Raw genomic sequence first — 26,569 nt, forward strand, 5'->3', positions numbered from 1 at the left:
AATGAGGGGACCTCACTTATATATCTCAATGGGAAGCTGATTTGGGAGAAGAACTGGAAGGTATAGATTGGCAGGAGATTTGGGAAGCTGCGGCCACCTCATCTATATGTGTATCCATGCAGGAACAGGCATACAAAACTATCTTCCGGTGGTACACCACCCCGGTGAAGCTTTACAAGATGCATAAATCGCCCACAGACTTATGCTGGAGAGGGTGTGGTATGCAAGGGACGTACCTACATATGTGGTGGGATTGCCCCGAGGCAGAAAAATTTTGGAACCTGGTGACAGGGCTTCTAAAAGATATTTTTAATAAAGGAGTTAAACTAGACCCTTGGGTGTTCCTTCTGGCCAGATCTGTGGATAACTGGCCCAGGACGGAACAATCGTTATTACATAAGGTGAACCTGGCAGCCAGGAGAGCACTCGCCCAAGTTTGGCTACATAGTGAGGCTCCCTCACTTGACGCTGTAATACAGAAGATCAAAGATGCTTTCCTCATGGATAAGCCAACGGCGCGGGTCAGGGGCACCCTCAAAAAGTTTGACAGGGTTTGGGCCCCGTGGGTAGGTAGCGGGATAGGCGATTAAGTGACCGGACGGCCGGGAAATCTTTCCTGAGCTCCCGCCTCGGACCCCGAACCCTCAGCCCAGTCTCACGCCTCGAGATGATGTCATATGAGGGACGTATGATGTCTCTAGCCTCAAGCCCCCTGGAGTGATCCCAGCCTCTGACTTATGCTTTGGGCTCCCGAGTCTTTGATGCCTCCCATAGCTGTATAGCGCCTAGCCCACAGAGAAGATCCATAGTTATCACCGGCCAGCAGTTTATCACACTCTCCCCTCCCTTTACCTTTACCTTCACCTTACCCTCCCCTTACCCCCGAACACTATGGTCGTTCTTCCTTCTTCTTTAATCTATCCCTTTCTTCTCTTTCTTCTCTTTCTACGATCATCTCCATTCACGTCGCATATCTTTTACTAAGCTCCCTCTAAAGTCATACATGCACGACTTGCGCATTGGGAACCGACATGGCACTTTCAATACGATCGGTTTGTTAAACCATACTGATGTTGCAGGGTTGGCTAGACGGGCTATTTTATATGTGCAATTACCCTACTTCTCAAGGATTACGTGTGCTATGTTGGTTCGAAAGTTATACGGGAAATGATCGTTTTTATATTACTAAAAATTTAAAACCCAAGGCGTGACACCATGTTTATCTATTGCCTACTGGACTATAGCTAAAAGACTGCCGTTCATGGGGACACCGTCAAGATGGACTACTCAGTGATTTAACTGAATTCTTCATAAACCAGTTCCTGTTTTTGACGTTCTTACATGCGATGTTCTAAGCCATTATTCACTGTTAATTACTGTTGCTTTCTAAATGCATGTGGTGTCTTGCCTTGTTATAAATAAAGAATTTAAAAAAAAAAGAAAATCATCTTTTTGTCCAACTGTTCACTTGGGGGGATTCAGAGATCAATCTTGGCAGTGGCAATGGAAGGTTATCTAATTTTGGAATGCCATATATAAAAAAAGTTCAAAAGTGAAAAATCTCACACACCACAAAATGTAGGTAGATATGTGTTTGTGTAGAGTGTCACTGTGGAAGTTCTTCACTAAATTATGTCGTTGTAGTGAATTGACATATGACACATTTAAAGGAAGCCTACTTGATTTTAATATTTCTTAAACTCACACAGCATGCCTATTTTAGCCTTCATTTAGAATTGCTGCAACTAAGATTTATTTGAATAACCCACTGTGTGCGTGTGTATTTGAATAAACAGGTATTTTTTTGTGTGGCGATTGAAATGGATGCGTGCAGATGCAGAAGTGTATTTGTGCAGTGTGCCAGTGTGTGAAAGAAGAGGTGTATTTGTGTCCTTTCCTCCACTTTTAGTTCTGATCATTCCTCCATTCCTCCACTTGTGTCAATCTGTCCATACATGTTTTCTCCCACTTGTGACCCTATTATCACACTCCCTTTCCCCAAACACTCCTCCTCAGCATGTGTGTGGCATGCACAGACCAGGCTCCCTCAGACTAAGCACAATGTTTATTGAAGGTGCACGAAGAAAGGTTATTCATGCTTATATAGAGCATAACCAAACAAAATGTTAAAATAACTACATTGATAGTAGCAAATGAACTATGAGTTGTGTGTACTCTTCGATTGGACTCAAAATCTAACAGAGTCCTGTTTGTGTCCACTAACACCTTCCAGCACCTGTGTTGACTGTGACATATCTGAAAGGTAAAGCTATTGTCTATTTCACAGACTGTCAGTATCTGGCACCATGCCTGCCAATCCAGTCCCCGTAGGCCAGTCTGTTTCTGGCTGCATCTCCCTTCACACTCTACTATTACTCCTCCACCTTCTACTCTCTCTTTTAGCCAAGTGACATGGGAGTCAAAGTCCTTGGAGTGAGCAAATTTTCACAGCATTCTATACGACATGTACCTGCTGTGTCTATTGGCACTTACAGCCCTCGGCACCTGATGTGCTCGCTCCCAAATCTCTGACTCTAATGTAACTCTCTATATTGTCTTCATTCATTTATTCATTCATTCAGTAATTCAGCTTTCTGCCTTATAGATAGTAGGCATGTGCATTTGTTTTCGTACGAATACGATTTTGTCCGGAAATTAATTTTTATTATATTCGTTTACCAAAACGTAAACAAAAGCCCTACAAACTAAATATAAATGAAATGACCTGTGCATTACCTTTTCATTTTGTTTCGTTCATTTAATAGACTCTGTGCTGCAGGGGAATTAACCCCCACAGCACGGAGAAATAACAGTGCACATGCGTGAAAAAAACAAAGCAAGGAGGGAGCCAGCAGCTCTACCAGCTCCCTCCTTGTAATAATATAAATTCCAACTCCTCTCCCCCCGCATTAAAACCTATGGGGGTCACTATGACCACCATATTTATAAAATGGAGGTTAAATCCTCCTGCATGCCCCTACTCACGGCATGTCCCGAGTAGGGGCATGTTGCCTAAACAGTGAGCGCCACTCAAACTACTCAAACCACTCAAACTAAATATAAATCAGTATGGGGTCACTATGATCCCCATATTGATGAAAGGGAGGTTAAATCCACCCGCATGCTGCGAGTAGGGGCATGTCGTCTAAACAAATTTAAAAGTACTAGTGACTGGGCAGCTATTGCTGCCAAGTTACTAGTGCCCATTCCCCCATGGTGGGGAACACAAATACCTGAAATGGGGAGGGACATAGTGCCCCCTCGCACCACCACTTATGACCCGTGGGTGGGGGCTATTAATATAAACAGGGGGACATAATGTCCCCCCTGGTCCCCACCCATGAGCGGTGGGTGGGGACCCTAATAAATTAAAGGGGGGACCTAAATAAATAAATAATGGGGGGGACCTAATGTCCCCCTCAGGTCCCCACCCATGAGCGGCAGGTGGGGACCCTAATTAAATAAATAATGGGGGGAGACCTAATGTCCCCCCCAGGTCACCACCAATGAGCGTTGGGTAGGGACCCTAATAAATCAAAGGGGGGACCTACTGTCCCCCCTGGTCCCCACCCATGAGCGGCGGGCGGAGACCTTAAGTAAATAAATAATGGAGGGAACCTAATGTCCCCTCCAGGTCCCCACCCATGAGCGGTGGGTGGGGACCCTAATAAATCAAAGGGGGGACCTAATGTCCCCCCATGCCCCACCCATGAGTGGCAGGTGGGGACCCTAATTGATTAATTAAAGGGGGGACCTAATGTTCCCACTGGTCCCCATACATGAGCGGAGGGTGGTAACCCTCAATAAATAAATAATGGGGGGAACCTAATGTCCCTTCCAGGTCCCCAACCATGAGCGGTGGGTGGGGACCCTAATAAATCAAAGGGGGGACCTAATTTCCCCCATGTCCCCACCCATGAGTGACAGGTGGGGACCCTAATTAATTTAAGGGGGTACCTAATGTCCCCCCTGGTCCCCACCCATGAGCGGAGGGTGGGGACCCTAATTGCATAAATAATGGGGGAGACCCAGGTCCCCACCCATTACTGGCAGGTGAGACCACAAATAATAAAGTGACTAGGTGTCCCCAAGCCCCTAGTCACCCCCCACCCAATAAAAATATCCTACCTACCCTCTCAATTTAATAATAGTGAGGGTGGGGGCAATGAATTAACCCTGTAAAATAAAATACATACTTACCATTTGTTGTCTTCTTTTTTCTAAAAAAAACCTTCTTTCTTCAGCACCAGAACTTTGAAAATAAAATAAAAAACCTGAACGCCAAAAAAAAAAAAAAAAATTAGAGCAGTAAAAAAGTAATCCTTCTTCACCCATGGAGGGTACGGTACAGACTGAGCTCCGCAGGGTGGGGAAAGGCTTATTAAGCCTTCCCACATCCTGCAATTAGGATCAGAGCACTCTGATTGTCTCTACATTTACCTGTCACAGCACTCTGATTGGTTGGCTTGAAATCCAACCAATCAGAGTGATCTGTGTCATTTTACACAGCGGGGGAAAGTTATTTGGAATGTTTCCATGCTGTGTAATGTGACTCATAACACTGTGATTGGTTGCTTTTCAAATTAAAATAACCATTCAGAGTGCTATGAGTCAAATTACACATGGTTTAACCTCCCTTTTATCAATATGGGGGTCATAGGCGACATGCCCCTACCTGCGGCATGCCGCAAATAGTGGCATGCATGAGGATTTAACCTCCCTTTTATTAATATTGGGGTCATAGTGACCCCTGTAGGTTTTAATGCAGGGGGGGTAGGAAAATATATATTTTTTATTACATGGATGGAGCTGGTAGCGCTGCTGGCTCTCTTTTTGCCTTTTTCTTGGGGGGCGCATGCACTGTGCTGTTTTCGTCCTAATGGATGAAAACAAATTATTTTTTAACGAATTTCGGTCAAAAGCGAATGGTTTGCGGGCGAAATTCGGGATTGACAAATTAAATTTTTATGTAATACAAAATCATTCATACTAAATAAAAATTTCACTGGTGCACATGTCTAATAGATAGTTGTGAACTGGAATACTTAAAATATTTTAATTCCAGCTTGTACCATAGAACATGCAGACTGCATCTAATGAGATTTGCCATTTCAGGCACAATAGTTGAATAAAAGCACAATTTCCCTTTAATGTATTATATAAAATTTGTTATCAAATTTAGCTATTTCACAAGATTTTCTATTTCTTGTGCAGTTTGGTAAAAAAATTATTTTGATGAATTTCTCCAACAAGTTTTGAAATGGATATGTACTGTTGGAAAAGCACAAACAGGTATAAATATCAAGGGTTAACAGACTACAATGAAAGCAACAACAAGGGAAAGGGTTCACATTGAAAAATATTCGGTAACTGGAAGGGACAGGAAGGAAGTCAACTATAAAGGGCAAGTGGGGGAGGAACTAAAAATACAGATATGAGAAAATTACAATTGTCGACTACGAGGGTCTAACCAGTCATGTGAATGATCTAAGCTGATTCCTCATTGCTTAGCTTTCTAATCTCGTTGACTATTTAGTCATTTTGGTGACAGCAGACCTTCATGTAGCCCAATTGTTGATTTCTATCCAGCTTGGTAAAAGTCAACAATAAATTGATTAAAATATTGCTGTGCAAAGCAAGTGATTCATTGTTATCATTAATTATATGTGTGCCTTTTAACCTTTTAGTAGTTTTTGTAAGAGGAAATGTTTGATATAGGAGACTTTTCTATATTAGTATATGTGTCATATTTATAAACAATACATTTATTCCATGCATTAGAAAAGATGTATAATGCATACCAACAGAGAAAGCTGCTACACTACTAGGAAATGTGTTGACAGATGATGTCATCACTCTGCGACAGATCCACTGCTGGGCAAGGGAGAGCGGCATTGGATCAGACAGCATCTAATTATAAACAACAATCATTTAAAATGGTGTCACACACAGTGGAAAGGGGGAAGATAAACAAGGCAATAAACAAAAGAAACAAACAAATTTACTCATAGTAGATAAAAGAAAAAGCAAAGACGTTTAAAGTAGGCAACTAAAAATATTAATATTTAATTAAATATAAAGATTTTAATAAAAATCAACAAAGCATGACAGATTTCCTTTAAATCAATATGATCGTAGATGACCATGCGTAGCAATACAAAATCCATATTATATCTGATAATTATTTAAAGCTCTGTATTCATTGTTACTATTTTCATTATTTCATGTATACTTGAGACTAAATGCAGACAGCACTTCCTCTGTTGCTGGCCAGTAACATAGCAGAATCCTGCCAGCTGTGTCGTTTGCAGTTAATTAAGGCAAACACTGGCGTGGATATTGTAGAAACTTGATATGTAGCAAAATCTATGGCTGTAACAAAATAACACTACAATCATTGCATGTTACCACATTACTTGACCCCTTCACTATGAAATTATATAAATAGATAGTGTAACAATAATGTTAAAACTGGAATTAAACGAGCACATTGAATAAGGACAAACGCCAGCTATGTGTATAGACATGTTTATGGATGCTTGGACACTTTAACCCCTTAAGGACCAAACTTCTTGAATAAAAGGGAATCATGACATGTCACACGTGTCATGTGTCCTTAAGGGGTTAAATTATATGCATTTACATGACTTAAATGTTTAATTAATTTTCATAGCAATTGGGTAATAAACAGTTTTAAGTATTACTTGGTAACCGTTATTGCACAGTGCTTTAAAAAGGGAACTGAGATATCATGTGAAAGCCAAAAATACAATGTATGTTACATGCAATAGGTGTAACAAAGTCAATGTAATTTTTTTTTTAAAGACTATGCTCATGGGTGTTTGTAAGCATTTGTTTGGAATTCAATTTCTGAATTTTTTTAAAAGAATCTTAAAATAATGTCTGCCTGTGGAGATAGTACCCACATACAATAAGTACAGCTAGTTGGCTAAAGCCATGTATCTGTATAGTACACTGTTTCAATACCATGTTTTGTGATGCCAGTGTGCTGGAAATACAAGGATCAGAGTAATATTTCACATGAGAAAATCATTGTTGCCTCCAAATAATTGGGATAGAGTGGCAAGGGGAACACACATGTAAACTGCTTTATTTTTTATTATTTTTCTTGATTTACTTGATTTGCCATTTTATTTCATCAGCATAGATTTAGACAGCAGTGGTCCTATAGCTTCTACTGGCTGGTGATTTGTTTGATTGGATGTGTCGAGCAGGATTAATACAATACAAGACAGAATATTTTGAGATTTATTCATTATTGATATTGTGACTAGTTTTGCTTGTTCCTAATAACTACTCATAGCACATTTCTGTTATCCTTTATTTGTGCTGATTGTTTTCTATAACAAATTGTGTCCATAGACCATAGTTCAGTAATTGTGTTGGTTCTTTATTATTATTATTATTTTTATTATTATTATTTTAGGAAAAGATAAATAGATTATATGGGAATAATGATGCTTACTGTAAAAGCAGTCTATATTTAATGCTCTAGTCATGGTTGTCTTTTTGTAAAAGCAGGGCCAGTACTAGAATATTTTGTGCCCTAGGCAAGACCAGCTACTTGCCCCACCCCCAAAACAAAAATCCCCCCCCCGCCCCTTTGCATGTCTATTTTTCTCCTTCCACACCCTTCTATGTGTGCCACTGTACCTTTACCCAGCACCTCTAAGCATCTATGCTCCCTTTCACATCCCTCTGTGTCTGCCCTGGTCTCCTTCCCTAGCCGCTCTATATGTGTCACTGTCCCTTTCTCCAGACCCTATGTGTGTCTCTTTTTTTAAACCAAAGTTAACTATATAATAAAGGTAATGTTTCAGTTTCTTGTTGGAGAAATAGTTTTTCCCAAAGGACCTAAAAAGTCAGTATTAATCTTGTTGTATGTGAGAATGTATCCTTTGCCTTTTTTGAGGAACTGCAAATGCTTCTCAGCTCATGAAACAGTCTGAAAACAGGCACAGTGGATTTATTAGACGTAACTTCATATGTATGCTCTACTTTTCTCCACATTCAATATCACTTTAGTTTTTATTAAAAAAAAGAACTTAAAATGTTCTGCAGCTTTTGTCAATCTAACTCCACCCCATCACATCCCCAATTTTCACCAAATAGCTTCCTTTTAAGACTTCCCCTCAGTATGTACTCATCTCAGCCAATTTGAGCTAAGTTGTTGACATGGCTCACCCCACAGCCAATCCTCTTATTACCTTTAGCTTGAGTTTGGCATATTTTACAGGTAAGAAGAAGAGGAGGGCAGTGTATGGCTGTAATGTGAAGTCATGTCAGCTTCCTGGCTTGTGCTTATCTCTCACAGGCTGTTTTACACTGTGAACCTACCAACAGAAAGACATTTGTAGCTTTCTGCAAAACATTTTTTCTTTCTTCTTAGTAAAACTAAAGAGATCAAATGATATGCTACAAAGTTGTCTCTTTCCCCCCGAGTGTCCCTTTAATTTCCTATTTGTGCAACACGTGTAAAGAAAATCAAACTTCTCACACCCTGTCCATCTATAGATCAAACCGTTGCTGCTATCTCAAACAAAACCTTGCGTTAACAGATGTGTGTTATTCATGGGAACATACCAAACACTCTATAATAATCATCACATATTACAATGTGACAATGCCCTCTTATTCCGACACATGATTTCCCACAGGACGTGCAATCCAGAGGGGTCCATTTTTTCCTGACACAGGGAAACTTTAAATAGAATGTTCGAATCACGACTTTGCTTTTAGGTGTCATTGTCAGCATTCTCTTCCCTATGTCATTTTGCAAGACTGCATTGGCATTTTATTTTGTTGCCGTTTTATCTCTCAGTGACAAGATATGTCTGAAGGGAGACATGATACATGGCAATGTGATTTATGTACAATGTAAAACTCTTGTCCTTTGACTGCTACCATCAAAACTATGCTGTGATCTTCTGGCCCTTTCGCCAAGATGTTGGTTGTAATCTTTTCGTTCACAACACCCAGCAGAGCTTTAGTGCCAGTCGAAACAATTAAATATTTAATATTCTAAAATGCCACAGTATTCCATTAGAAAGGCCAAGGGTACATCTAACCCTGTGCAAAGTGTAATTAATTATTTGTTCTCGTGCATCTATTTTGCTTTTGTTAACCAGAAACCTCATAATATTTCAACAAAAAAATCATTTAACCCCGGCTGTATAATGTAACCACAGATAAGAGAACTATTGCAAATGAATAACAGAAAGCGATGTAATCTAGACATGAAGAATATTAGAGGCAATATTTACACTGGCAGAGTAAATGTGAATCGTACGTTTTACCCGCTAACTCAATGTGTGCATTTATTAATATCGTCGCTAATGAGCACAAGGCAAAGAAAAGACGTTCTTGAGCAATTTTTGAGAAAGATAGAAGTTCGAACTGACATATGATTGAAATGGGAGTGCAACTAAAAATTAGTATTTATGAATCCTGCATTCGAATGTATCTTCTAAAGGTCATCTACTGGATTATAATAATCCACCACAGTGTTATTTTCACCTACGAAACATTCCTCTGAATTGAACAATATAATAAGTACATTGCAAAGTAAATGCACTTAATTTTGCCCCTTAAATCGTACCGGTAAACCAATGTTCTTTAGTCTATTATTTAAATAAACCAAGCAACTCAGTTCCTTGGTCTATTATTTAAATAGTTCAAATGACAAACACATTTTTCTTTAATGACATTTGTTAATTGCTTGACGGATTATTCTCTGATTTATGTCAACCAATATGAACTGTTTACTTCTATAACAATAAACGTGATTACATTCAAACTTTTTATATAAACAGAGAACCGTGTCCATTCAGCCTATATTTTACTATACTTTTTACGTTGACATTGATTAAAAGGAAAACTCCAAGTACTGTTACTACGATAGGCCACTGTAGTGGTTATGGTGCCTGAATGCCCAGGAGTCGTGCCACTATAACTTGTCAAATCATTTTAGCATAGTTTGTCACTACATGTTGGTGTTACAAGATAGGAACCAGGCCGCACTGGGAAAAAAATTAGGCCCGGGCATTTTTTAATCAGAGCGGCCCCCTAAGAAGGGGGCGGGGCCAGAGAGGGTGTATTTTGTCATCACTAATGACAAGCACGGCCCCTCTCAAAGTGAGCATATTGGTTCAATGCGCAGAGCCCCGCTGAAGAGCGCTGGCATTAGAAAAAGGCCCTGAGTTTGTTCTGCGCAGTGCAAGCAAATTTAATAACATGCTTGCGCTGAGTTTGCTTTTAAATTGTTTCTGGTGTCTCCACAAGTGGGATACCAGAGGACAAAAGGGCCAGGAAAGTGTATGGTGCATGTGTATGGAGCCTGCTTGTGGGATTGCGTGTGTGTAGAGTGTGGTGTGGTATTGTGTAAATAGGTCAATTTCATTTGTGTTTGTGGTGTAATATGTGTGGCTAGGGGCTGTAGAGAGTGTGTGTATAGGGAGCATAGTGTTATAGGGGATGTAGCGAGTGTGTGCATACGGGCTGTAGTGTGTGTGTATAGGTGACGTAGTGTGTGTAGGGGTTGTAGAGAGGGTGTGTTTAGAGAATGTTGCATGTGTTTGCTGACAAGGAATGTAGTGTGTGTGTAGGAGATCTACTGTGTAAAGGACCCAGAGTGTGTATAAGAGATTGTGTGTGTGTGTGTAGAGGATTAAGAGTGCCTATAGGGTAAGGGATCTAGCGTGTATCTGGAGCGTAATGTGTGTAGTGGTGCAGTGTGAGGGGTGCTTTAGTGTGTGTGTGTGTGTGTGTGTGTATATATATATATATATATATATATATATTTATTTGGACATATTGTATGCGTGAGGGGCGCAGTGTGTGTGTATGTAAGAGGGGTGCTGTGTGTGAGGGTGTTTTTATGTGCCGTCACATTCTAGGTTTCTAATTTTCTTTGTCTGTTAACTCACTGAGGGTTATTTTATATATATATATATATATATATATATATTTGTGTACGGGATTATGGAAGGGGCGCACATTAAAGTGTGTGTAGTTTTTATATATAAAAGTCGGTTGAGGTGTGCCGAAACCGACGCGAGGTTAGGCCTGTAAAAAGAGGGCCAAAAAGTATGTAACATTTATTTATCACAACGACATTATTTAGACATATTATAGAAAGCGAGCCTGATTACTGCTCGGGATTTGGAATGTACCGGTTGTAAGCCGAGGACTTCCAGCGTCCCATCTTCTTCTACAACATGAGTTGGAACGTGACAATTTGAGGCTGCAGTGGCGGCCCCAAAACAGAAAGTATGTCCCGAGAGGGAATTTGGATTGAGGCCAAGACTGATAAACAAGGAGCGAATGTATAGCATGAACTGTTTGAGAGATGTGGCAAAAATTGTACGAGCAACCATTATAATCGGAACACATGTATTATCTTGAACCACATATAATACTTACACATATCGTAAGCCGTAGAGTACGTTTGCTTAGCATTATTGGACAAATCTTACCTGCGTAGACTCTAACTCCAGGCATGATCGATACCTTTTTTGACCTGCAGAGGAAATCTGGACTGCGTGTTCTTTTATCTCAACCGTTACATTTAAGCAAGGTCCGACTTCAGGATTTCGGAAGTGGCTAAAGCGGAGGGTACTGCAGGGGACTTGAGACGACAGGGTTAGCGTTTATTAAAGATAATACGAAACCTGGAGCTAGTTGTTGTAGCGTGCTGTGAGGAGGAAGGAAACGTAAAAAGTTAAAATTATGCAAGACTCAGATGCCCATTGAATTTCTCGTGTAGTAGAGCAGCTAGCTAATGGGAACCAATAGGCCAAGATAAGGACTATCCCGTAAGAGTTGAGGCCGTGCCAGTAGCCCTGTGTTTGAGAGAGGCCCTACCTATGATTTGGGCCATGTGGACCTGTACCAACTATGCGTGGCAGGGTATTAACCTCTTGTGGATGAGCGTTAACCTGACCGTACACGTGTGAATACCTGCAGTAAACCACGGCGAAAAAAGGACTGTAACAGGCACCTAATGAAACTAACTGTCGTGATGTGAACCGAAGAATAGAATGCAGAGCCGTGACTCACCGTAGGGAAATATTTGCACAAGAGAGGAACCTGAAAAGAAGCTTCGATCGTAGTTTAAATTCGAAGACGTTATGTGTTTGTATAGCAAGTACCCTATAGCAGTTGCTTGGTAGGCGCAAGATCGTAAAAGTTTGTATTATAGGATGCATAAGGTGTTACAACTTAAATCGAAACATCCAGCATGACCGAAAGTAACTCCTGATGGACTTCTTAAACTTAAATAAAGTGAAACGTGAACAACATCAAATGCGTGATAAATGAATTGAATGCGCATGGAGGACCCTGTGAACGCCAAGCGCGCAGACAAGTCCCTAATTAGTAGATTAAGGATTTGAATGGTATTCGTTTGTCGAAATGGAGGCAGAGTGATGCCTCGATGTTCGATATGAAACAAGTGGGAATTCTGTTTACCCGGTCTAATCGAATTGCTAAAGCTTATCCTGCATTGCTTGTAAAAGTGACTTAGACGTGAAAATTAAGTGATAGTATGAGTCGGCAAATGATAATTTAGAACTCAATGTACTAAAAGCCCCCCAATATGTTGCGAAGTCTGGAAGCAGTCACTGTATGCACGTCAGCGTCTGGAGGACCTGACGACGGTCCAATAAAAGGCCAAACCTGTACGACATGTAACGTGAAAGGCAACGTGAGACCCAACATACGTATTTAACTGAAAATATGTAAGAAATGCCTGAAACAAGTTGTTGGAAGGAACCGCTGGTCTAGGTGTCTACTAGCTCGGCCTGGGCACGTAGTGTATGTGGTACTTAAGGATCACCAGCGAGTGACAGGTTGGGGTAATATGTATATATGGCATCCTCGTACTGCTATAACTAAGTATCTAGCGGACCCTTAGCCCGTAAGAAATAACGTATTGAAAGCACAGGAATTAGCCTAGCATGAAAGTTCTGACATACTGTTTGTATCACTGTAAGAGTATGTAACACACAATCGAAACTAAAGCGGGAAATAAAGCGCTAGGATGCCTGATTTGGTTATAGGATCTAAAACATAGTGATTATGCGTGATGGGTCTGTAGTGTGCCGTCCCCACCTAGCTTACTAGGAGTGCGAGCGTGAGTGTGAGTGTGAGCTGGCTGACTAGCTAGTGCCGCAAAGCAGTGAAACGATTACTCTAGGTTGGTGACAGGTGAGGCCCTGCTAGTTGCCAAGCGGCTTGAGAGGCTCTATCTATGCGTTGGCGCGAGGGGGTAGCGTGGCCACTGAATGATGTGGCGGGGTGTCGGCCTCTCGGTGACAGTAAACATAAGACAGACTGGGAGTGACAGATGAGGCCCTCTCTATGCCACAATGCGAGGCGACTAACTATGAGTTGGCCCAAGGGGCGTAGTACCTCCAAGCATGAGGATGGGTGTTGGCCTCGCAGGACCACTAACCTATGGCGAAGAAGCCAGGGGAAATAACAACTAGTGGGCACCTAGGAACCTAACAGCCAGCAGTTGCTAACTAAGATGGAAGGTTAGTCAGTGAGAGAGGATATACTACTTAACGAAACGTGGGTGGCAATGAGTTAGGATCGTACGGTTTGACCGAAACTGGAGTGCCCCGAGAGCATGTAGGGGTCCAGATGGTCGGGACGTGTAAACTAGAATGCGTGTACGATTGTATGCATGGCCCTCGGGGCTCGTGGTGCCAGATCGTGGGTTTGATACGAACTGTAACACGAATGAACATTTAATTTAATTTACTTTCATTTTATTTATTTATTTTTATTTTTTTATTATTATTTATTTATTTTTTTGTATATGCTGATCTCGTTCATAGTACCGGCAAAGACACGTACTTACCCTTACCGAGGCTCGGTCACCAGAACTGCAGCGTGAACTTAAATGCACTTGTCCAGTAATAAATGTGCTCGACTGCGTAGGAGTACTTTCATCTAACGCATATTGCCGCACTGACTGAAGATGAAATAGGGCTGGTTCAGACAATGCATTGTTTGCAGTGTAAATACATAGTTTCAGTGACCCTCACAATGAAGAGCAGGGTAAAGAAAGTCAGTGCGGCGTTCCCTCATGTCTACATATGATCTGCACTCCTAATCAGATGCCGGTATGGCTTCCCGTAATGCCACCAGCTTATCAATCAAGCCCTCTGTGGGGTTTACGTTATTGTATGGAGGATCTAACTCTGCCGAGGGAAACGGATACTCCGTGTACCGAAATCCTCTATTAACATTTGACTACCATGACTCTGCAACCGTGTATGGACAATGAGAGAGGGGGGGTGGGGAGAAGAGGGGGAACACCTACCTACCCAGTATACAGACAGTGTAATGTAGATAAGACACTGTAAACAAAGACGATCCGTATGCAGCGTGTTAGCGGCTCTGACTGCACTGTGACTGCACTGTGCGGCTCTGACTGCACTGAGTCTAATAGTATTCTAAGGCTGGAGAGTATGCAATCTAACAGGTGCGCAGATCCAAGACATTTACGCAGACAAGACTGGTAATATTGGAATACAGCAAGCAAAGGGGGGCACATTAACCCCTTCATGCCTTGGGCATGAATGCAACACTCTGCTCAGTATTATAGAACATGAGAATTGACACGTTCATGTGAAAGTCACATGAAGCAGAACCCACTATCCACTCGGTTACACAGGATAGCCTGTAAAAGTATTGACAAGGTTGTAAGTAACCGCTGCAATTGTATGTCTCTTCACAAACCCCACTGCCAATCTCACCCGAACACCTAGTGCATGCAGGGAAAAACAGTAAATTAAACGTTGCTTTGCTTCCCCTACTGGTTTCTGAACCTTCCCAACCCCATGTTTGAAATACACACGTGTGCATAGTTGTATATTCGTATGAAGTGCGTATATGCGAATGGATGTATAGATATAACAAAATAACACATCTAGGAATGTGCCATGACATGGCATTGTATTGAATTGGGATGAACTACTACAGCACCTACATAATATCAAGCAATGTACAATGCGAGAAGTATAGGGTTGCGGAATGCTCCGAAAGGATTTTGTAAACGTTGAATATGTTCGGCTGGCGTAAATGTAGAGGAGGTTTAAAATGTACACAATCGATAGGTCATGAATGGAATACGCTGCCTCAAATTACAACCCTAATGAGTGGGGTACATAGAAATAACGACATGCAGGTACTCAGAAAACATAAAGGCAGATAAAGGTAACACCGAGATTGAATAAGTAACCCTTCATACCAGCCCCCCAGTGTAGACAGTGAACATAACCTTAAAATACCAGAATGAAACAGGCCCAGAATCAGACCAGACCCAATTTAGAAAAGGTGAATCCAGGTACCATTTCAGTCCGGGGTTAGAAGGATCGGGGATACCGGGAGAACAACAATGGTTAAAAGAACAAGGAGTCGAGCTCCTTATACGACCGGACAATTTAAATTTTTCTTTCAAATAAAGGACAATTATGTGACGGCACCATGACATACCAACATATTGCACTTATATTCACATATTAATTGCCGGTCACACGTGTGCGAGAAGAATTACCCCTTTGTGAACTGATCAATAACGTTGCCGAACAGTGAAACAAGTCGAACTGGCTGTACAGAGAATTGCGTACCGTTGAAAGATATATTCGTACGGAACTGAATTTTTGAATGAAGATTACTTGGATGGACTTACGGTTTGAATGAACCGACGAAAGGTTTCCATGCGTATGAAAAATACTCACGAAAAACTGGCGGGCTGTGTACGAGCGTCGCGGCAGATTGACGTCAGAGGTCTGTGAAGCGGAAATGAAGGCGGGAATTTCCGAAATCGTCGAAGACAGGTGAGTAAGGGGTTTGCTGGGTTTAAATAGGCATAAAATCCCTCCCACAACTTCAGGCATACGCCTTCTATATATATATATATATATATATATAGCTAGATAACCCCTGCACTCCAACCAAAAATTGTTGAAAAATACCTGGTGCTCTGGTAGCTTAACAATACAGGATACAACGAATACCGGCACTCAAGGGTTGAAAATAGATAAATCTTCATTTATTTCGAAGTTTGAAATCGACGTTTCAGCTCCTCACAGGAGCTTTCATCAGGACACAATTAATCACAACACTGAGTACACTCTTATATAGGACATACAATTACTGTTAATGGGTACTTACCCCCAGGTGCTCTGCATTTGCGCTTGCCGCCGGAATCGCCGAGACCGCCTTCACAGACAACAATACTTCCGGGTTTGCGGTCATATGACCCCCTAGGACGTGTTCATTGGATTAAACTCCGCCCGTTGCTGGGGCAACCCTGATACACAATATCAAGAGGTTGCTCCCAGCAGTACCAGAGCCGGCGTGGACCAAATTTCCTAATAACACAAAGCGTTGCCATGGCGATCAAGACGCGTTTCCGGCAGACATGCCGAAATGCTCGTATCTAAATGGAACCTAGTCAAAACGCAATCTAGTATACAATACTATGTGAAAAAATGGTTATAGCTGTGAACTATTAAAGGTGACAGTGAAGTGAAAGGTACTGGGGATCGATAGAAAGAGAAAATTGCTGTTATGTTCTGGGATGCAGCAAACATTAAAATGTGTATATAAAAAAATCAAATAAGTGTGTGAATTATATTGAAGTGATAAGTGAAGGAAGGCCCAAAGGCTGCAAAGAGAACAATATGTTTAAAAAAAATTGGTCTTACTCCTTAGTGTTTATATAAAACCTGAATGTGTGGATAGGATGCATATATTATATTATATGTATACTAGGGAATACTGCACCTGGGATAAGTCCCTTAACAGTATGTTTTTACATATGACATAACAGAAAGGTTATTATGGAATTAAAAGAATAGTCTGCAATACTGAAATATAAACCAAAAAGTAAAAAAAAATAATAATGAATAAAAATAAAGGTAAGGAAAAATAAAAAAATAAAAGAAATAATAATAAAAAAAATAATAAATAAAAATAAAAATAAAAAAAAAATAAAGTAAAAATATAAATAAATATAAAAAAATATAATAAAATTAAAATAAAAAAATATGAAAAATCACAAAATAAATTTAAAAAATATGTAGAATAAAGAATCAGGGAGGAAAGAAAAAAACAAAAACAGAGACTAAAAGAAAATGGGAAAAAAAGGAAGGGAAAAGTAAAAAATCCAAAAAATATATAATGGTAAAAACAACAAAAAAATAATCCTAGGCAAATGAAAAAGAAAAAGAAAAACATATGAATAACCAAGCAGTGGATATGGAGGATACTGAGCTTGTAACGTGTAGATATATTTTCATATGTACATTGACCAAAAGGAAAGACAAGAAAGTCCGGGCATGAGTCCTTATAAGAAAGGGACAAAGGAGCATTTCTCATTAAGGCCTCGGGGAGGAGGGGTGCCGTGCTGCCATCCTTCCCTGGTGGTCCAGTGGTGAGAGTGAACTTATGCCTGAAGGCTAGAGTTCACTCTCGCGAGATCTGAGCGTTACCGCGGTAACCGCGGCAACGCTCAGACCTCGCGAGAGGACCCGGCGGAGCTGCTGGCTAGAGCTCCACCGGTCCTCTCTCCTGCCTCCCTCCCTCACACCCTCTCCTGCCGGTGGCCGCCTGTCAGTGTCTCTGGGCCGGTGAGGGAGATCTTTGATCTCCCCACCGGCCCATGGAGACACACAGCAGGGCCGGCGCTCGGGTAGCGCTGGCCCTGCAGGGGCTGGCAGGGGAGATCCTGTGATCTGCCCTGCCAGCCTCGGCCCAACGGCCATCGCGGCCCACCGGGCATTTGCCCGGTATGCCCGATGGCCAGTCCGGGCCTGATAGGAACTGTCCACTAACAATATTCTACAGCTTGAGAAGATGAGAATTAGAGTGCATACACAGCAGGACCAGATAAGTATAAAACCAAGCTAAAATGTTTTGACAGGTTTCATTGAGAAGGTGCACGGGCATGCCAGGCACCATAACCACTACAGCAGGCTGTGTTATTTACAGTTCTAGAAGTGCTATTTTAACTGAAAGAATTATGTCAAAAATGCTAATTACAAGTGCCGTAACATCACGGAGCTAAAATGTCTATATAAGGCTATATACATCAGCTATTTACACTCTGGGTGAAAGCGATGATCAGCTCGCTCTTGGTACATGCTGGGATCCCACACTTGCTGTCCGTTACAAGAAAGCAGAATATTGCACCATCCGTACCATAGGTTGTGCTCTCTATCAAAATTATATATATTTTCTCATTAAAAAAGATGAGATTACCTGATCAAAAAATTGTTTATAAAATACATTGTTTTACGCTAAAATTATTATTTCTATAGCACATCCAAGCTATTATATGCTTTAGAATCCAGAACTATCTATTAAATCATGTTGGCCATTATGATTACGATGTATAATCCTCTTTAGCATTATTTTTGTTTCCTCATGCTTCAGTCTTAAATAAAGCAACCTTTGTGCACGTCTCCGATTCGCTGGAGAACTGGGCCTGTAAGAATTATATCCATTAAGAATAAAAAGGAAACAGAAAATATTTTATCAAACAAAAAATTAAATAAAATCTCAACTTTATATTCAAATTGTCTTGGGCTACTTTAACTCTTTCTTACTCGAGGTTAAAAGTTGTGCTGATAATGAAATGCACTGGCTAAAATGCATATGGACCTTTTTTATAAGGCCACTATATTTTTTTAGTATATGTTTTAGTCAAGTATGTTTTCAAATGATGATTTGATTGAGTCAGGCTCTGTTTCTTTTGCTACATCAGAGTTTTATAAGATCATTTAAATTTACTGAAGTGATAAACCTCGGTTTATTAAAGCTTTACCAGTTGTGTAATACATTAGATGAACTAAAAGGTTGTCTACTTAACACTTAAACTCAATTCTGTACCTCTTTAGATTCAATCCAGTTCCCGGGACATTGTGTTACAAGGCATCTTTCTATGAAAACCAGAAACAGGATTTTGATTACTGTAAAATGCGACTGGAATGCTGAAACTGTAATTGTGTCCAAGCTTCTTGTCTGTTTATGAGATGAGATTAGGAGCAGACAAATAGAATGTTTCCATGTTAGTTCTATAGAGATCATAGCTGTTTTTTTTTGCCTCTTTTCAATCTTCCCGTTGTGATGTGCAACTCAACTGCCCAATCTATTGCAAAAATGTGGTAATATAAAACATAAAACCGATGTTTTGAGCACATCCTCTTATTGTCAAAACATTACTGTAAGGATTAAACACTTTTCTACTAAGCATTACTTTATTTTAAATATATATATATATATATATATATATATATATATATATATACATATCGTGTATTTAACACATGGAATGTGCAGCTAGCACATAAATGCAGCATAAAACAAAAATGTGTTCATATGTACATAAAATAATGATCCTATGTACTAAAACTAAATTATGTACATTTGTCATACTTTCTTTAGGGTCAATGCTTTTCTTTCCCACAATATTATATATTCAGAGAGAGACAAACAGACAGAGAGAGAGAGAGAGAGTTGAAAGTAGTAGCAGTGAAGTTGTTTTTTTAGAGACTACAAATGACATTTTTAAAGCTTTCACTAAATCCCAAATCCATGGCCCTTTATTAGCCACAAGGAGAGCCCAATGACTTTGAACCTGGGGCAGATTCCAGTTGAAAGTATAGCCAACATTAATTTCCTTCCAATGGGGATTTCATTTTGAAAAAGTCCTGGATAATATCATAAGAAGGCCACAGAAGTTAGGAAGAGATCTCCCCCCTTCCCCCCCCTCGCCCCCCCCCCCAAGACAACTGGTTTAGAAGACTGGTCAGATAAGAGATCTGTCAGAGACAGTAGATTTTTTAACGAAATCCATACAAGCCGTAAAATAAATATATATAAACATCTTATCAGTGGAGACTCAGACATAGTTCTTTAAAAGTTCCATAAGTTTCTTCTGATGTGGTCTATACCTAGACTTCAGCCATGGGAGGAAGATTATGACCCTCCAAAGAAGTTCGGGTAATAAATATGAAAGAAAGATGTGTTATTGAAGAGTACTAGAGGTTGAAGATTTATTTTATGAATTTGCAATCCTTATGAGAGTTTAACATCGAAGCCATCATAGAATACACCAAAATAGGCTTCTTGAGAGCATGGTGTCAACTCTTTTACTAGTTTAATACCACTTCTGATGAATTTGTGCTTCATTCTTTCTTGCAAAGGATCCAAAAGGAAAATGGTAACTGATCTTAGCCTGGCACAAAGTTGTAAATACAGTTTCAGAATAGAACCATTGCCAACCATTTGACCAGTTTTCCATTTTCATGATACATTGATGTCTATGTTCCTTTTAACAGATCAGATGTTTTTTTATGGTTACTATAAGCAATTTGTGTTAGCAACTCCAAGCTTTCCCATTTAAGATAAGTATGTTGCCCATAAATTTCCACTAATTATGATTACAGTAATTACCAAACTAAAGAATTGTGTATTTCCACTATTTAGACAATATTCTGCTGTTGATTATATACAAAGATTGTAAGAAATAACTGAAAGAAGGTATTTAAAGTAGTCATAGTTAATGTAGTCCCTTACATTAACTAGTCTTCCTTTCTTACACAAGGAATGTAATTGCGTAGCTTTGAGATGAAGCTAAAGTCAAGATCAGACAGTGAATCATGATTTTTGTACAAAAAAAATGAATTCACAAGGATTCTGGGGATTGTGGCATCAATCAACCACTGTCCTACTGAAATAGGCAAAGTGTAACCTTAGATGGATACACTAAGCCTACTTTACACATAATTGCAGAGAGGACTAAGGGCAACTGATTTGTATTTCATGTTTTCTCAACAAGACTTCAGGTACTGGTTAAACCTCATGAACATGTAAAATTGATTTCTACTGACGAACATCCAGTAGGTTTTCTTAACTATGGACTCTCGCAAAAAATGCTTTATTTCAAGCAAAAATAAGTCAATATTGGAAAAGGAGAAATATCATCAGATCTCAGAAGAGGAGCATACAATCATAGCCTCTGCCAGTCCTTTCTTGTGTACTTCAAATCGTTATTCTATTGTCAAATCAAAGAACAAAATGGGGAAACCATAACCCCCCCCCAAAAAATGAAGGCCCTCAGACCTTTTTATATAATATATTTATCTTCCTGTTTGAGCTTTTAAATATCTGATGTATTTTGAGTCAATAGGCTTTATAGAGATTCCATATGAAGGATATTGTGCCATTTACTTCATGGTGCATTAAACGGTAACTGAGCGTTCTCTATATTTTATCATGTCTCGAGTGATGACTGCCATGATTCATTGCAGTCACATTTCAGGGAACATCACAACACTTAAGCAACCTCAGTTCATGTTCTTAATTATCTAATGGCTGGAGGCAAGGGAACCATATTTGACTCAATTGTTAGTGGGATTTTAAAAGTGCATTGACATTTTATGAAATAGTCCTTAAAGGAACAGTCTAAGCATCAAAATTGTTTCATTGTAATGAAATTATTTTTGGACATGTAGGCCCCTTGTAGTTCTGCAAAAAACAAAACAAAAAAACAGCGACCTAAGAAGTAGCACTATTTATATATTTCCGGGTTCCACACCTCTGCTGACACTAGACAGGGTTATTATCTAAAGTGGCAATTCAGAGTAAATTTTAAATTTATGGTTAAAATTGCCAAACTGTAAACATTGACGTTTCAAGTTCAGATACTTTGGTGTTAAATTTTATATTCACTTTGCATTCTCACTTCTGTGAACCATGCTGTAGAGGCCTCATACTAAAAACAAACAAATAATTGAATCTATTTGAAGTTAGCATGTAAAGTACAGGGAAGGGAGCACATGCACCCACTGCATATTGGATTTTGTTATTACAAACTTGAAAGATTATCGGATCAATATCAGGATTCTTTGAGTATACAAAATAAAAAAATAAAAAAGTAACATTTTCATATAATTGTGTATTTTTTCCCAAAATACATCAAAATAGAATAATTTATTTTTCCTAATTTTGTAGCTACCTCATATACCTAGATGTTGCATTTATTTTTGCTACGACTGTTTCCACGTTACAAGGAGTGTTTTAAATACAACAATTTTAAAATAGAATATCCACAGATTTGTATGTTTCATGAGGTCACCACACCCCAAAAAGATACCCAAATTTACAGATAGACAGACAGACAGATGTTTCTCCTAGGGGAAATAAATATATTGAGTAGGGAGGCTTTTGGAGACCTTGTAGATATCATATTGGTAGGGGATCACTGATGATGATATGATGATGATGATGATGATGATGATGATGATGATATGATGATGATGATATGATGATGATATGATGATGATGATGATGATAATGGTGATGATGACGTAAACAAGGTATCCGTCCAGCCTGCACAGTGCTGTACATGTCAGTTTTCACACCAGGGAAACACACTTTCTCCTCTGTGTTGTTTAGCTGTACTCTGTGGCAAATCACACAGCCAATCACAGTGCATCTCATCACACTGGACGGGGTATTACTCTAAAACTCTACCATGGTCTATTCAGACCCTATGGGCCCTCCAATGCAGCCCCATCACCTGATCATGTTTTGGGAGTGTGGATAAAGATGGAGTACAGCCATTGTGGGAACATGTCACATCCAATAGGTCAACCTTAGCCCAATAAATCTGTTCCCTACAGACCAAGGAGAGCTTTAGGTATCTCCTCAGTGCATGTCGGTATGTAACACTACTAACACTAACACTGAAAGCTGTCCCATGCTGTCCTAGAGCCCACTATTTCTAGCATGGCATGTGAAAGGGACAATCAACACACAGAAAGTACTTTAGCTTGCTGAATTTTCTGTGTGAAAAAAGTGCAGAATTTACTAGAAACTGGCCCTTTTATAAATTAATCTTGTTACCCCCTCCCATACAATTAGCCCTGTTACTTCTTGGTTTGGTTAACTCATTGGAGAAAAACCTCAAGAGGCATCAATTGTCCAGAGCACCTGACTTGCAAAGTCTGTGATTGGACAGCCACAGAAGATCTTTCGCAATGGCTGCAGACAAAAGATCTGCAGTTTTTCGATATAGCCACAATGTAAACATGCTTAATTAAACACACATTTTCACTGAGAGTATATCTACTAAATAGTCTGTTTGTTTTTTGTATTTGGGCAGTGGAGTGTCCCTTTAAGGACCTTTGGGAGTTCAAGGTTACTATTTTTATTTTATTTTATGTTGTATTTTATACTTTTGTATACTTTTGAATGCATATCTATATACATTCCCTATGAGTCAAGTGGAAAAAAAAATGAAATTAGTGAAAGATTTTAATAGAAACTGATTATTAAAGTTGGTTTTCCTAGAGCAATATTAACATTTTTTTCAGAGATACTGTTTTACGAGTCATCTGAAAATAAATGTAACCTATTGTTAAAGGCTAGAGAATCTCAAATTGTATATCTTACTTTTTAATGTATGATTATTTTAATCAAGGGGCTGTCTTTTTTTTGTATCCAGCAAGCTATGTTACATCTATAAATACTTTATTTTGACATAATGAACTTATTAAATAATATTTTTTGAGAACAGAGAAAAGGTATTTTCCACCAGGACTTATTTTTTTTAATGGATAAATTCTGTTTGGTTTATTCACAAATGTGTTACTGGGAGTAGGCTACGCCGGCTAACTGACAGTGAAAAGAGCTAAAATAATGAGAACATCTATGTAATAATATGTAATATTATGTAATGTAATAATATTTATACGGTATATATACCGGTACATATCGGTCCTATGAAATGGGGTTTTATGATGCAATCAAGCTGAGTCATTATTTATTCTTGTACATTAATAAAGTGAAGTTGTGATAGTTTTTATGCAAACCAGAGTTTTCTTTGCAATGCATACCTTCTAAGTTCAAGCCGTCAAGTAAAAAAAAAAAAATTGGCATTATGAAATATCCAACTTGACTCAAATCTAAACTGTAACTTCTTACCCACAGCAGGATGAAATGTCAGACAAGTTTCACCGAGTCTGCCTGACATGCATACATTTAGGAGTGTAGCATTACTTAAAAGGATTTTGTTATAAACCAATTTTTTTATAATCCAAATTTATTTAGCAGTCAGCATGGAATAAAACACTAATCCGTAAAGTGTGGCTTGTCTGAAAAGAAGTGTATTATGTCTTACAGGTGGCGTTTGCATTGCCCAATCACTGAAAATCCCGCGTGAGCCTAAAGCAGGAGAATTTGATAAAATCATTAGACGCTTGTTAGAAACTCCACAAGCCCGTGCAATCATTATTTTTGCAAATGAAGATGACATAAGGTGATGCTTTCTTCCTATTGTGTGTGACATATCCAAACCTTTTCTGTAGCGAATGGATTCTAAGAAACTCTGTCTTCTTATTAGGTTTTACATTACCATGCAGTGCAGAATCTTGGGAGACTTGAAGTGTAGGAAATTTCAATTGCACTAAGACACAATGCTGTTTGCTGGTTCCACGGAGACTATAAAGCTGTCTTGTTGTAACTGTAGACGATTCTATGGATTAAGACATGAGGTTGAACACGATAAATTAAATGAGAGTGATAGACAATATATTGTGTATTAAGGGAAGAGTGAAGCAAATTAACATGAACTGCAGACAACCAGAAAAGTCACGGTCTTTTTCAAAATCGAGGGTCAAGTTGACAGAGTGATTGAATAATTGTCCCCTGTCTGGCTTTTTAGTGTATCTGGCTAATAACTGATGGATGAAATCAATGTTATCTTTTTTTTTTTTTCATGCCTTGTACTGCAGACGAATTCTAGAAGCAGCCAAAAGAAATAATCAAACTGGACATTTTCTTTGGATTGGTTCAGACAGTTGGGGTTCTAAAATAGCTCCAGTGTTCCAGCAAGAAGAAATAGCTGAAGGAGCCGTTACAATATTACCAAAGAGAGCATCAATTGATGGTAAGAACATATGCACATTAGCTAATAATTATTTAGTATTTTTTTAATTCCAGGTTTAAAATATTTACTAAACCAGGATTTGTTGGGAATTGGTAACATTGTAAACTAAATCGGTTTATACCATCATTCAGTGCACGGCATTAATGGCTAGTGAAGGTATAGCCCATCATGCAGTAATGGTACCAGTGATGTAGATTAATTTAGAAATAAACAAATATGTTTAAATGTCTATCTGTTCCTGTCCAAATCTGAGATGATTAAATTGCGTATACGCAGAAGTGAGCTCACACTGACACATGGAGTTCAGGTTAAAAGCACTTCAGAAAATTTAATGCAATCTAGTTGGAAAACAGTTATGCAGACCTTTTTAAAGGCAAAATGACATCATCATTGAATATCAGATAATAGCAAATAAACATCATTAATTGGATTAAATGTTATGTGACTATATCAGTGTCCACCCATCAATATTATTAATTGGATCAAAAACTAAGTGGTTAGCTTCGTGTCCACCCACCAAGAGGTGGTATTATTTTGGACACGGGTGGGGACAAGGGGGTCTTGAGCGTCATTTTACACGGTCGGTGATGTCAGATCTCGTGGTCAGGTGCAAGGTCTCTTATGAATAGAACATTTCATTACTACAGTGTTCTCATGGCCTTCAATTTATACTATGTTGCGAGTTAGGGGAATTTCAGCAGTTCCTGGGTTAGTCATATCTTTATGGAAAAATACAGTCTTTGTCTATTGTGTTAGATGTGCTGAGCAATTCTGTCATGTAATGTAGTTTTCATATGGAGAAGTCAGGTTATGAGGACAAAATGGAGGATTTGTCACAGCATCAGGTTAAAATGGAGTTAGTGCAAGAATTCAATACAAGTACAATAAAGACTTTTTAATAATTCTACATCACCAGCACAGGTTAAATCCCTGCTGGTACCAAGAACCACAGTTGGACCAAGGGCCACAGCTAGTCACCCCAGATGGACAGATGAGCTTTGAGCAGCACTCAAAGTGAGACCCATCACAAATTAGAGTGATTGCCCTACCGCAGTACATTTACAAATATTTTTGGCACCCCCCACCCTAGCCTGGAACAGTGTCTCCCAAGTGTCATGGAGACCTCCTGGGACTGAGAAGACCCTGGGGAGGTTTCCCTGCCTGCCCATTTCAAACCAGCTTCCCAGCACCAATCTCTGTGCACTGTAGCTGCAGTATGAGAGTTATCACTCTCTCTGATACTACAACCACACAATAAAGAACCCTCAGTACCATCTGAGATTGGAAATCCCTCTGCTGATGTCAGAACTGACTTCAGCAGAAGGAATTTCTTGAGTGGTTGGATAAGGGGTTGGGATTTGAGGGTGGGATTAGAACTGGGATTATGGGTTAGATTATGGGTAAAATTGTGGGTTGGATAATAGGTAGAATTAGAGGTAAAAAAGTATAGGTAGGGTTACAGTCGGATTATGGATAGGATTAGAGGTCAAATTATGGGTTGGATTAGGGGCAGGATTAAGAGAAAGGGTAAATTGTGGGGTATTACTGTACACGAGAACAGTACCAGAATACAAATAT

At 39.4% G+C, this 26,569-nt stretch overlaps 1 protein-coding gene across 1 annotated transcript in view; it reads left to right on the top strand.

The window, feature by feature from the left end:
• GRM8 (glutamate metabotropic receptor 8) overlaps positions 1-26,569 on the top strand; it is an 827,801-nt gene that overhangs the window by 464,089 nt on the left and 337,143 nt on the right. The window contains exons 4-5 of the mRNA XM_063446806.1: positions 24,226-24,361; positions 24,837-24,991. Coding sequence (XP_063302876.1) covers positions 24,226-24,361; positions 24,837-24,991 — 291 coding nt within the window. The remainder of the gene's footprint in view (positions 1-24,225; positions 24,362-24,836; positions 24,992-26,569) is intronic.

Source organism: Pelobates fuscus, chromosome 3 (genome assembly GCF_036172605.1).
Source record: "Pelobates fuscus isolate aPelFus1 chromosome 3, aPelFus1.pri, whole genome shotgun sequence".
Taxonomy (NCBI): Eukaryota; Metazoa; Chordata; class Amphibia; order Anura; family Pelobatidae; genus Pelobates; species Pelobates fuscus.